The sequence below is a fragment of the Carassius auratus genome, chromosome 6 (genome assembly GCF_003368295.1).
Source record: "Carassius auratus strain Wakin chromosome 6, ASM336829v1, whole genome shotgun sequence".
In the NCBI taxonomy this organism is placed as follows: Eukaryota; Metazoa; Chordata; class Actinopteri; order Cypriniformes; family Cyprinidae; genus Carassius; species Carassius auratus.
Window position 1 is genome coordinate 24,992,202 of NC_039248.1, and position 13,658 is coordinate 25,005,859.

The window sequence follows — 13,658 nt, forward strand, 5'->3', positions numbered from 1 at the left end:
TGGTGTCCCACAGATGCCTGATTAAAAATTATGTAGCTTACTGTTTCTCTCTGAAAGATGCAAAGATGAATTTTTAGTCTTACATTTATTTAATGGATGGACTTTTACCAAAGTATTGTACTGGTATCAAGGTACCGATAAAAGGTTGCCTGCTATGAATGTATGTACCGTATTATTTACATGGTTTTCTAGTTGCATCTATGTGTAAAATATAATTGATATTTTACTGTGGCTCCATGTCCAAAAATAACATTGAAGTTTATTGTACCATTCTTGCCCACCATTTACTAAACAAAAACTGAATTAAGGTTGTTTGTCATTAATGTAGTTGTGTTTAATGCATTACTGAAAGGGGAAAATGTGTATCTTAGGTAATAATGCATATTACTGTCTGAATTTTGCTGACATATGCCCACACATTGGTGTTCTTGCTCCACCACCTGGTTTTACTGCTTATAAAGCATCCATTTGTGCTTCCCACACCATTTAAACTGATGGGAATTCATTAGAAAAGCTTTATGAAATGTAATGCTTGTATTTGTAAAAGAGAAATACAAATGAAATATCACAATTTATATTTTATTATGTGTCTATGGTCTCTTGTCAAAAAAAAAAAAAAATTATCTTAGTAACACTGATTTCTAGGTAGAAGGGGTGGAAAGCAGTGCAAATGTTATTATAATTTTATTTATTTATTTATTTTGGAAAGATGACTGAACAAACTGTTTTTTGTCTGAACCAATTAATAGATAATGCTCAGTTCATGTTTAAATTCCAGCACTAGATTTCAGTAGATTCTAATAATTCTCATTTATGAATATGTATTTATATATACTGAAAAGAAAACCATAACAGAGGAAAAACACAGTCTTCCATAAGCCCCAACAGCATGTAAAATCTATCAATTCCAACATTTTAATTTTATAATATTTAATCAAATATAACCTACACCCACATCCCAACAGAGACACCACCATACAGATCTAGTGCATACTAAATATGCACTTCATAACTAACTAATATATGCTTAGACAACGAAACATGTGCATCGACAGCACGAGCTGTGTTGATATTGACGATTAGTAATCATATATATGGTTGCATTTGCGTTTAAATCTGAAAAATGATAGTGTTTCTATCGCGCATGGCTAAATCTCCCCTCGAGATCTCCGTGGAAAAGGTCTTCTTCCTGTCAGCAGCATCCCAGCGTTACTATGAGATCTGTGGAGCAATCGCGTCTGAAGGTAAGGTAAGCTCGCGCTCTCATCAGTTACATTAATGGACCGATAAACATACTAACCTGCGAGTCAATAAAAGCTCGATGGCGCGCTACATTTTTATTTTAGTTACGCTGATTGTTGAATATTCAAAGTAAAACATTAAACGCTCGAGGTGTTACAAGGTCATATCTGAAACTATAAGCGCGCGCTAATGTGAGCTTACATGGATAAATAATAGCATAAACGTCACCGAGTTATTATCGCTGTCGAGAAATGAGATTTTACGCGTTGGTTGAAGTCAGGGCCACTCTGGTAAATCATCGGAGGGGAATGAAAATGTCTCTGCACATCGTCCAGACCGTTTGTGTGTTATGGTCTCTTTTGTCAGTATTCGTTACAAATATTTCGCGGAAAAAAATATATATAAAGTAAAATTTAAATGTCAGAAATCCTCTTCTTTGTCAACCCTGTGTTCAGGTGAAACGGGATAGAGAAACTGCAAAACCATTATTTTGATCAAAGAAACAAATACTGTTTTAACAATTATTTATCCTTTAATTCATGGCATGGCATTGTTAAAAATATGTGTGCATGAAGGCTGATATAGAAATCTTTTATGATAGGCCTACATTTCTTTTGGATCTCCAGTACATTTTATATAAATGTAACCTTTAGTTACCCGCCTTAGCAAAAATAATTATCATGGTAAATGTGTTTAAAATAGTTTGCAGTGATTGGATGTTGATTAAATTCAATGTTATTATTTAAGACTAGATCAATAAAGACCAGCTCAGATCATTTTGCTACTAATGGGACATTTTAATCCTTTAATGTAAACACTGATAAAATAGTTGTAAGATCATTGACATGTCCTTGCCAAGTACTTCTTGCAGAGAAGGAGCTACTTGGGCTTGTATTCCTCGCTCAAGGACACAATGTATGCTGATCGCTCTTGGATTGGCCTCGGCAGAATCTAATCTGTAACTTTTTGGTTTTATTTTATCACAGTGCCACACCTCCCCACTATGACATGTTTTTAAAAAGAGAAACAGGCTACACATTGAATGTCATTCCATTGGCAATGTGAATGACTACACAGGCATTTGGTTTTGATGTTAAAAATACCAATTTGGTAACCTTTGTTTTGGACACAGTGTGTAAGGTGATTTGAACTGAAACCACATTTAGCTGTTTTACAGTAGTACAGTTCTTCAGTGATATAGGCCTACCTTAAGAATGGACTCTGAATCTGAAAGAGTTTTTGGATGGTTTCATGGTTCAAAATGTAATATTATGTGTTTTAAGGTGAAACAGGAGTCATTTGATTCAACATGAGTGCAATCGTTGAGTGTCGATGGAGTCTCTGAACGCTGTGGAGCTCCGTGAACTGGGGGATGGGAGCAGGAGAGAACCTCCTCAGTCCTCCTTAGGACCGCAGCCCACAGGCATCGAAAACGCGTCGTTCGAGGATGAGGATCCAGGAACGAGGATCCGCGTTACCTCCAGAACATCTGGACCTGAGTTCACATCCATCGACTCTCAGTTGAATCCGCTGCCTATTCAGAGACAAGTGCCATCACCACACTCCGAAGACGAACCTGAGATTGAGTACAACAGCCATTCAGTGGACTACGGGTTCATATTTGCGCTCGTTTTCCTTGTAAGCGGCATCATTTTAGTGGTCATCGCCTACACGATCCCAAGAGAGGCTAAAGTCAATCCAGACCAAGTGACAGCACGGCAGATGGAGAAACTGGAGATGTACTACGCACAACTCGGTTCTCATCTCGACAAATGTATTATTGCGGGACTTGGTTTGCTCACTCTGGGAGGAATGCTTCTGTCTATTTTATTAATGGTGTCTATATGCAAAGGGGAACTGTATCGGCGGAGGACTTTTGCTAGAAGACCCATGAAATCGTACGGATCCATTAATATGAGGATGAGGCAGTTAGCTGAGGGTGATGGGAGGGAGACGCTTGTGGAATGTGAACCGAACGCCATCGCTGATGCTGTGAACGGTAATCAGGTTCCTTCTGGAACGCTAAACACGTAGCACAACAGAATCACATTGAGACCTGTAGATGTGCAGTCGCAAAAAGAAATAGTGCTCGCAAGGCAGCGTAAATAACAATTTAGATTTAGCAGACGCTTTTATCCAAAGCGACTTACAGCATATACCTTTTTTTTTACTAGTATGTGTGTTTCTTGGGAATTGAACCCACAACCTTATGTGCTGCTAATGCAATGTTCTACCACTGAGCCACAGGAGCAAATACATGTTAGATAAGTATCAGTTTTTGGATTTGATAATCTAAGTTGTGGTTGCTGTTGCCATTTTTTTTCTGCTATGTCTCAAAAAGGAACTTGACCTAAGAGCAACATTATATTTATTTGCTTTAAAAATAAAATAAATAAATAAATAAAAGTAATAAAATATAATAATAATTAATTCATAATTAATTAATAGAGAAAACAAAACAAAAACTGATTACATAAAGACTAAATTAATTACTTCAGTTGGCAAATGTATTTTAATTATACCGTTTTATATAAATTTTTATTTTTCTTTATTATATAAGGGAAAAAAAGCTTTTTTTTACTCATCATTCGGTATAGTAGTCAGAAAATAAGTTTTAAAAATGGCACCTTTTGACTGTCCATATTTCTGAGCTACTCTAGGGGGCCAAAAAATAAACCCAAATTGTGTATAATAGGTGGACATGGCAACATAAGGTTATATAGAAAAAATACCAGTCATGATTAATTAAAATTAATTAAAACTAATTTAAATTTTCCAGTCAAACTGTCAGTTAGATTTTCACACTTCAATCTTAAATTGAAGTGATTTCTTTAAAAGTATTATATATATATATATATATATATATATATATATATATATATATATATATATATATATATATATATATATATATATATATATGTAAAAAAACAACAACTGGCAGTTAAGGCTGAAGTTATAAAAAATAATAATAAAAATTGGAACTCAAAGAAACAACCTTCAAAGTCATTCCCTCTTCACTTGACTACAAAAAATAATTAATTACTGTAATGTGGAGAATAATTATGTATTTTTAAAATACTAATATCAGAGTAGAAATGGATGCACTCTCCTTGGTTTAGAAAAAAATGTAAAAACAAATATTCTCATAAAGACTAATCAGCCTTCCTGGCTTCGATGAGTCATGACTAAACAGTTTTGTCACAATGCAAAGTTTCACACTCCTAAAATAAATTTCATTTTCTTTGTACCAAAATATGCATTCTATTTGTTTCCTTTCAATTCTGGAGTAAAATGTAACACATTTTCATAAAGTAACCTGTTCATGCTGCCTTGCAAGCACTGTCTTCATATTAACCGAGGCTTAGACAAACACACAAAAACACAATGTGACGGGGGAAACCTCAAAAGACTGTTGAAGGAATGAAAGCACAATGGTGAAGCGTCATAATAACTCAACATGCTGCAGAACAAACCGCCATCAGCTACTCTACAAAACTTGAAATAAATGTCTGTATAATATATAACATCTCTAAAGACACTATGAGTGGAATATATACAAGCTACTATTATCCAAGGATGCAATATGCCTTAAGACGTTGCAAATGTTCACTGTAAAACACATTTAGGCTTGTTTGTATTTGTATACTGTTGGTGTTTTGTATATGTGTCACACTTACTCGTTGTCGTCAATCCATGTTCTTGGAGTAGAAGAGAATGTACTGCAACCAAGGGAATAGACATATGAATGCTTAACGTTTTAAACAAGATATCTATTTTACAACATCTATCAATATGGTAATTTAGTAGATTTGTGCTAACAATTAACAAAAATGTGAAGTTTTACTGTAATGGTGCAATATGCATTAGATTCCAGTAGAGAAATATATATTTCCATATCAATGTCCAGGCTACAGAGTTGTTGTCTTCTCAATGACACAGCAGAAATATGCTACTGTATGCTTTAAGAATATGCTCATCACCCCTGTTAAAACAAAGCTATTGTTATAGCACATAAGCGGAAGTTCATGTGCGCCTGATCCCAGATGAAGCCGTCCTCACTGGATTGGTTTTTCTGCTGATGTAGTAACTACACTGTTCAAAAGAAAGATTGTAATCAAAACTAAGCAGAAACCTAATAACAGCAGATGTATTACAAGTCTTAGATGTAGTAAAGATTATCCTGTAATGTTATATATACGGGTGTATCCAAAATACATACCCAGTATATTACTCTGTGTAGAACAGCTTTATAATGGCATTTTACAAAAAAAAAAAAAAAAAAAATCGAAATCCTCAGGCCATCTGAGATTTAGATGAGCTTGTTTCTTTGTCAGAACAGATTTTGAGAACAGAATGGATTCCCTGCAGTGAATGGGTGCCGTCAGAATGAGAATCCAAACGGAAGATAAAAACATCACAATACAAGTAATGGAAGTAATCCACAAGATGCATGTTTATAAGAAACAAATCCACTATTAAGCAGTTTTTAACTTCAAATTGTTGTTTCTGGCTTAAAAAACGAGTTCTATATTCAGAATATTGCTTTAAAAAGTCATCTTGTTTGAATCAGGAGAGGAATGTGTACAGATCAAGCACTTTTTACAAGCCAAACAGTTCTAAACAATTATGTGGATTTTGGTGTGAGAGGATAACATGGGACAGACTTTTTTTTTTACTGGAGGAAGCATTTCTATGGATTATGAACTTGTATTTTGGCCAGAAGTTAAGATTTACAATGCCTTAATGATGTATTTATTTCTTACAAACGTAGCTTTCCACTTCACAAGACATTAACTGATGGACTGGAGTGGATTATTGTGATGTATTTATCAGCTGTTTGCTCTCTCATTCTGACGGCACCCATTCACTGCAGAGCATCCATTGGTGAGCAAGTGATGGAATACAATTCTCCAAATATACTCTGATGAAGAAACCAACTCCTCTCCATCTTGGATGGCCTGGGGGGTCAGTAAATATTAATTTCCGGATGAACTGTTCCTTCACTGAAACTGGTAACTCATAAAAAGCTAGGGAAAAGTGCACTTCTGAAAACATGCAATTGAGCATTTGGGATCCCTGTATAATAAAGGTGATTATGATTTTGTTTTTTTAAATATATATATATATAAATGTTTAATAATGGTTAATGAGAGCACATTATATCAGAGAGAGAATATTGTCACATACCTATAATTTATTTCACGTGTTAAATATTATTTACACAATATATTCACATTTGGCAGTGAAAGTCTAAAGATTGTTGGAACTTTACTATATACTGTCCTTTGAATATTTGGTGGTGTATAAAGTGTGATGGGTTCAACTCAAGTGCTTTTTGAAGTGAAATGGACTAGTTGTAATGTTTCTTTGATAAACTGCCCAATTATAGTAAATATTTCTGTCATTTATTAACTGTAAGATGTTGGTTATGGTGTGATGTAAAGGTACAAGGTAAAGGGAAAGTGGTATGTTGCTTTCACGTCTTCAATTATGTAAAATATTGTCTTGTAAGCACAGGGGACCTACTATTGAGCACACTAAGCATTTATCCTACACTGAATCTGTGCTTTTGGTCACATTGCTCATGAACAAGCCTCTGCATGTGAAGGTCATTTACAGACAAAAGGAAATGCTTTTCATCATGACAGCCTAAACTGAGAAAGTCGCTATATTGAGAATAGAATATTGCAAAAGTTTGGGATCAGTAATATTGATTGTTTTTTAAAGGAATACTATTGGTTAGCAAGGATGTGTTAAACTGATTGGAACTTTCAGTTAAAATAGTAAAAAAAAAAAACTTTCAGCGCTGAAGCAAAATTAGCATATTAAAATGATTTCTGGAGGATCATGCGAGACCGAAGACTGGAGTAATGATGCTAAAAACAGTTGTTTTGAATTGTATTATTTCACATGTATTACAACATTTTTAATCAAATAAATGCAACCTTGGAGACTTCTTTCAAAAACATTTATAAATGTTACTGACCCCAAAGTTTTGAATGGTAATCTACTTTAAAAAATTGCTAAAAATTCAACTCAGCAAGTGGAATCCCGAAGACATTTCCTAAATAAATATGGTTATTTCAATCCAGTGGTGCACTCCAACATGCACAAAGAATTTGCATATATTGCAGATATAGTAAGTGTAATATGACAGTATGCTCTTCAAATGAGCCCAATAATGGTGCTTGCAGTCGTTTGTGCTGATTAGAAGCAGCTGCTCATCTTTGTTACTAAATTATCATCATTGTACAATCTGTGAAGGTTAATCATGGAGTCAGACTATAAAGAGCTCCTAGAAAACCCAAGCACTGCTGAGGTTTGATGATGTGCATAACACTTGTGTGGGCCAAACGTAGACTGTTATATATTCTAATGGAATGCAGTACCATGGTACTTCTGGGCCAATCATCTCTGTTTTTTCGTAGAGATCGGGGGTGTTTGAATTGCATGTACAATGTGAGCTGTGCATTTTAAGTTTTTAACAGCTTCATATGTGTTCAAGGCAAATGTGTCATCTTTTTTATACTATTTCCATGTGTGAAATAAATCTTTTTGTTGCTATACCTGTTTGATCCGAGTCATGTGTGCACATGGAACAAAAGAGAACTTTAAAGAATAGCTTGTTACAGTATTTGGATGCTTCAGCCACACTTAAAATTTCACATTTTATTCCATGTGTCTTGCTGTTTTTCTAATCATTTGTGAAATTGACTAGCAGTTTCTGAATGAAAATGGTTTCAAAAGATGTATTTAGGCACTGTGTGGTGCACATTTTCCTATTAAATGTGATGCACGTTATCGTGAATAACAGTCCTAGATCTTCTAAATTCCCTAAACCAATTGTCACTTAATTCTCAGTGATGTTTAGAGGGCACTCGAGAGTGTCTTGGCAGTAGAGGACAGTCACATTGAGATTGCGGTCATCATGACTCACTGTGGCCATTACAGGCATTGATTTCCACTACATCTGCTGCTGGTGTCCCTCTCACTGAAGCCACCATCTCCAGAAACCTTGCTTTCATCTACTGATACTTTAAAACAGACTGGAGAGCAAGTTCAGTGCAGCTGCATGCAGGAGAAAAGCCCTCACACGAAGCAAAGCACTTGTAACATTTCAGATGACACAATTAAACTATATTTTAAAAAAAGTTCACCAGAGTGGTTGCTTGGATGGTCAACGACAAAAAAGCTAACCTTGAGCAGTGATTATTGACTAAACCTAAACTACAGACAAGAAAATGAGAACAGAAATAACACTATATATAACTTAAATTTATTTAATTTCAACCTATAGTTGCAAAAGGTTTAACTTGAAGTAATGAAATAAAGTAAATAAATTATTAAATTAAAATGCATTAATTAAAAGCAAAACAAAAACACACACAAAAAAAAAAAAAAAAAATATTGAATTCAAATTATTCAGAAGAACAATAATAGTATATGGCCGAGGTCCCTTATTTAATGAAGATGTTTTCAAATGTATTATTATCTGTGAGGCAGATTAGAAAAGTAATAGCAATACAACCCATAATGTTTCAAATCAATTAAGTCTTCACTCTCATGGGGAATAAAAGCGGTTTAATTTAGAATTGCAGCACGATTCAGTAGCAAAATTTTTTTATAAATAAATAAAGAGCATCCAGGAAGAACACAATAAGACAAAAATTGAATTATAAGTTGATATTTTTTTGGCAATATCAAAATATCCAATTATGTTACTGTTTTGAGAATAATTCTGTAACAGAGTAATTATGTTTCAGCACAAGCCAGTTTATTCAAACACAAAGTGCATATCACTGCAGAGCAGCGAGAACTATGGGATATTAGTGCGTCTACATGAACATGTCGTCATATCTTGGTGGGGGCATGTGATCAGGGTCTGGCCTGAAATGTAGAGCAAAACAAATGCCATCAGAGCTGAGGACATGAGGTCAAATGAAGTAATGGCAGTTTAACATCTTGACTAAGACTGTAAAGATCCCATTAAAGCTCTCACCCAGGTCTGTGTCGCCCAACTGGCCCGTAGGGGTCAAAGCGGGCACCAGGAGGCACAGCGCCTGGGGGAAGGACTCCAGGAATACCAGAGGAGGGGTCAAACCCTGAGCGAGGAAACCCAGCACGTAATGGATCGACGATCATCCCTCCTGCTCGTCCCCTGGAGAAAGAGCCAAGAACAAGAACTATTAATAATTCAGTGAGCACGGTCGTTCCTTGAAGGGGCACTTATTCATTCGAGTTCTTAAATGTTCTTTGATATCTGTTATTCTAAACAGCCCAACCAAGTTTTTCTTTTTCCAGCTTTTTGTTCTATATAAGGGAGATCTACAAATAGTGCATCACCAAGAAATATCTGTAAACTACAAGTCAACATGCACGATGCATTTACAGATGACTGTTTTGACAAATAATTGATGGGATTTCTCACCCGAAAGGGTCCAGATCAGCACCGCCAGCGGCAAATGGATCCATTGGGTCAGGCCTTAGAAAAAAACACACAAAGAAAAACATTTCACAAGCTTTCTTTGACATTATTTTGAAAATAAGTTTTTGCATTTAATATTTTCAAAATTGTTCAGTATTTTCTGGTTTAATATTCTGTTGATTTGTGTGTGTGTATGTATATATATATATATATATATATATATATATATATATATATATATATATATATATATATGTGTGTGTGTGTGTGTGTGTGTGTGTGTGTATATAGATACAGGAATATATACATACACAAATATATATACATATATACACATATATATATATAAACCACTGTTCAAAAGCTTGAGGTCATTTGAAAGAAGTTTATCTGCTCACCAAGGCTGCATATATTTGATCACAAATACAGTAAAACCTGTAATAGTGAAAAATTATTACAATTTCAAATAACTATACATTTTTTTATACATTTTAATTATTCCTGCCATGCAAAGCTGAATTTTCAGCAGCCATTCCTTCAGTCTTCAGTGTCCTGATCCTGCATTTTTAGAATTTGTTGATGAATAAAAAAAATAAAAAAATAAAAAAATAAAAATGCCATTCACCTGAAATATATATTTTTGTAACAAATGTTTTTACTCTCAATTTAGATCAATATAATGAATCATTCCTGAATTTAAAAAAAAAAGTATAATCTGACCCCATACTTTTGAAAGACAGTGTGCGTGTATATATATATATATATATATATATATATATATATATATATATATATATATATATATATATATATATATACACACACACACACACACATACAATACAGCATTTGTGGCATTTTTTCATCATGCAATGCTATAAAATGACAAAATTATGTAAACAGCAAAAGACACAGTTTTAAACAACATCAAAGCTCAGTATTTGTGAGGATGTGTTTGATAGGTTTTTCAGTATCTTGTGGCACAACATCTGTCAGTGTGACTCAGCTCAGTGTTCTGAAAGTCAGCAGACTCTTTGGCTTTAACTGCAGACAGTGCTGGCAGCAGAGCATGTTTGACCGAATGACATCACATCGCCCTCAGCAACAGCAAGTCGATAAATCGCTGACATCATAAAGAATCTGATAGGGGTCACCGTGAACCCAGGAAGGGGAAGAGGAAAACAAACACCTAAATCCATCTCTGAGCTTTTGCCATGACCTTAAGGACCCCACTCTGGGTCTGCAGTCTCTCTTTTGCCTTCTTTCTTGCTATTTTATCTTATTTTTATTGATCGAGACTGCATAAAAAAAAGGAAATGAAGGTGAAAGAATCAGGTCAGAATCAGACCGCCATCTCCCAGAGCTCCTTTCTAGTAAATATATAAATGTTTGAGTGGGTTTCAACCAAGCAGACTTTGTTAAATCCCCCAAACTGGCTGTTTTTGATGGAAGTGATGCTGGCACTTGGCATCTCTCACAGTCTCTCAGTCTACAATCTGCAGCACCAGACACACAAAACCCTCAGTGCTGCAAAAAACAGACAGCCCAGCAGTGAGAGCTCTCGCAGGTCTCTCGCTGCTAAATATTAAATAAGACCGAGGACATTAGCTGACACCAATAAAACACACACACACACACACAAAACTAACCCTCAAAGCACCCCATAACGACCTTCATTTACAGACAAACCTTAACTTGACAAACATGGAGGCAAAAAATTTTTATCTGTTAATCTAGTTACTTCTTACAGTATGTTAAGAATATGGTTGAACCTTTAATGATGCATAATCAGTCACTGTGGTTTTTTCATGCTAGTTTGCTGTTCAGATTAGTTTAATTGTTTTAATTTGTTTAATAATTTTACATGTAAATATTATATAACATCTAAAAATGAAATATTAAGTTGATATTTGTTTTACATTTCTAACAAATAAATAACTAAATAAACAAATAAATACAAATTTCTTTAAATGCGTGTTTTTTTCTTTCATTAAATAATGGTTTGGTTTATGGCTTTTAACTCTTTAACAAAGCTTTTTTTTCTATGGGAAAAATAAATGGACAAAATACTTCTGGAAAAACTTCTACAAAATACTTGCAGAAAAATGTAATTCTAAATGTTACATGACACTAACAGGGTTTTATTATTATTATTTGAGCTTTTCAGACATACAGACGATGAAAGCATAATGCATGATGAGACTGACCTTCCTAAATATTAAAGCCTTATTTCATATTCTAGCTGTTTTTTAAGCAGTAGGGACCTTAAAAGTGGGATTACAAATGATCCAGTGTGCATATATTATCACCTGCCATCAAACAGATGTTTGTGAACAGAAGTTAGGATCACCTGAGGCGGTAACCATAGCAACAGCTGGCTGTTCGAGTGCCGTTAGGGCAATGTTGCTATACAAATCTCCACAGACTACATCTAAAAAAAAAAAAAAAGTTCTCCTCTGAACACCTCTGAAACCAATGTATAATTTGCATGAGAAAAGGAATAATGCAGTGAAAGTTCACCAGTTGGGTGGGTGTCTGCTTGGATGGCCCCTGGTTGGGATCAGGAGAGGATCACTGAGAGGGTCCCTTAAGTTTGAGGCTCTTTCACTTTCTGTTTTCTTCTCCGTCTTTCCCTGACGCTCCTCTTTTTCAGTAGGCAGCAGTGAGGAACTTAGCTTCATGATCAGCTCATCTGTGTTCTTAAACACACTGAAAAAGCAAAATGTTAGAACATGAAGACTTTTTTTTTCCATGAATCTTTCCATGCATTTGAAGATTCTATTATCATTTTTTATTATTTCTGACAGTTAGAGAACATGTATGATATTGCCAACATTTGGGATGGTAGCAATACTAAATACAAAAATAAAGCATTTTTTTAAGAGACAATTTAAATGTGGAAAAATAAATATATTTTCTGATGTGATTTCCAACACTGAAGATTTTCAGATGCACACAAAGTTAAAACAGAAACAGTGATTTGTAACTTTTGTACATTTTGTTGCACAGAATAAATTCACAAACCTTTCAAACATCTGCAGATTGGCTTCATCAACATACTCACTGATGTTAACTGTGAGATCGGTAACTTTTTCTGTCTTGGAGTCCTGCAAAGATGTGACAAATAAAGTGTAAAAAAAAAAACATTTAGTCTGACTTGAAGCTATAATATTGTTATGTCAGGAAGTGCAGTAATAACCAGCTAAATTAATTTACCATTAGATTGAAGATGAGGGTTGAATCCACTGTGAAGGCTTTGAGCAGCAGGTTTGACTTGTCATCATTAGATCTGTATCTGAGTGCATACAGATCCTTGCTTTCATTCCAGCCGGTTGGAAGCAGTTCTGACTTCTTCTCTCCATCCTTGGGCTGTGTGGAAAATCGATCATTTCTAATCAGGCAAAATTTTGCACCAAAACAATAAAGTGAAGCATTTGCTGCAGTTTCTTGTGTTGGCTTGATAGTTTATGTAATGCAATGACCATCAGACATTTTAAGTGTGACTTAAGTGTCTTAAATGACTTTTTATAGCATTTCAGGAAACACACGATTTCTACTTTTTGTAAGATATTATCACGCGAGTTATACACAAAGTAACCACTGACTTACCTCATCTCCAGTGCCCAGACATTTATAGCCCCTTTTCACGATTTCCCAGTGTACGAAACACATCAGGGCATCTTGGGAACAAGTTAAAGAGTTCGACACGCAGTTGAAGAGCAGCTCCAGTCCTGCCATCTTTAAACACCGGGATATTCCGATTAAATGAAACCTAAACAAATCGCTGTCTGCGTGAAAAATAACCAGCGACTTCACTCTGCATGCATGGCGTATGGACGCTGCAGCTACCAAAATAAATATTTAGTTTAAACTATAATGTTACGTGTGTTTTGCAGGTCTATATGGTTTTTTAAAACTTGAACTTCACAGTTTCAAGTTTACTTCTAATTTGGTTTGTCATGCTGAAGCAGTCGGACCAGAAATGTTC

At 34.9% G+C, this 13,658-nt stretch overlaps 2 protein-coding genes across 5 annotated transcripts; one reads left to right on the forward strand and one right to left on the reverse strand.

Moving 5' to 3' along the window:
* Positions 1-1,015: 1,015 nt before the first annotated feature.
* Positions 1,016-3,539, forward strand: tmem74b (transmembrane protein 74B). Of its 4 annotated transcripts, none has more exons than XM_026265967.1 (2): positions 1,016-1,249; positions 2,526-3,539. In XM_026265967.1, the coding sequence occupies exon 2, from the start codon at positions 2,575-2,577 to the stop codon at positions 3,274-3,276; it is 702 nt and encodes a 233-aa protein (XP_026121752.1). In that variant the 5' UTR covers positions 1,016-1,249; positions 2,526-2,574; the 3' UTR covers positions 3,277-3,539. The 4 variants fall into 4 exon arrangements, with proteins under 4 accessions (XP_026121752.1, XP_026121754.1, XP_026121753.1 ...); XM_026265969.1 differs by having other exon boundaries at positions 2,535-3,539; XM_026265968.1 differs by having other exon boundaries at positions 1,016-1,244.
* A 5,337-nt stretch (positions 3,540-8,876) lies between these two features.
* Positions 8,877-13,658, reverse strand: LOC113103320 (proteasome inhibitor PI31 subunit-like). The gene is made up of 7 exons (XM_026265971.1): positions 13,280-13,658; positions 12,887-13,039; positions 12,695-12,777; positions 12,191-12,379; positions 9,674-9,727; positions 9,245-9,403; positions 8,877-9,132 (listed from the first exon to the last, which is right to left on the reverse strand). Exons 1-7 carry the CDS (start codon positions 13,406-13,408, stop codon positions 9,081-9,083), a joined length of 819 nt encoding a protein of 272 aa, XP_026121756.1. The 5' UTR covers positions 13,409-13,658; the 3' UTR covers positions 8,877-9,080.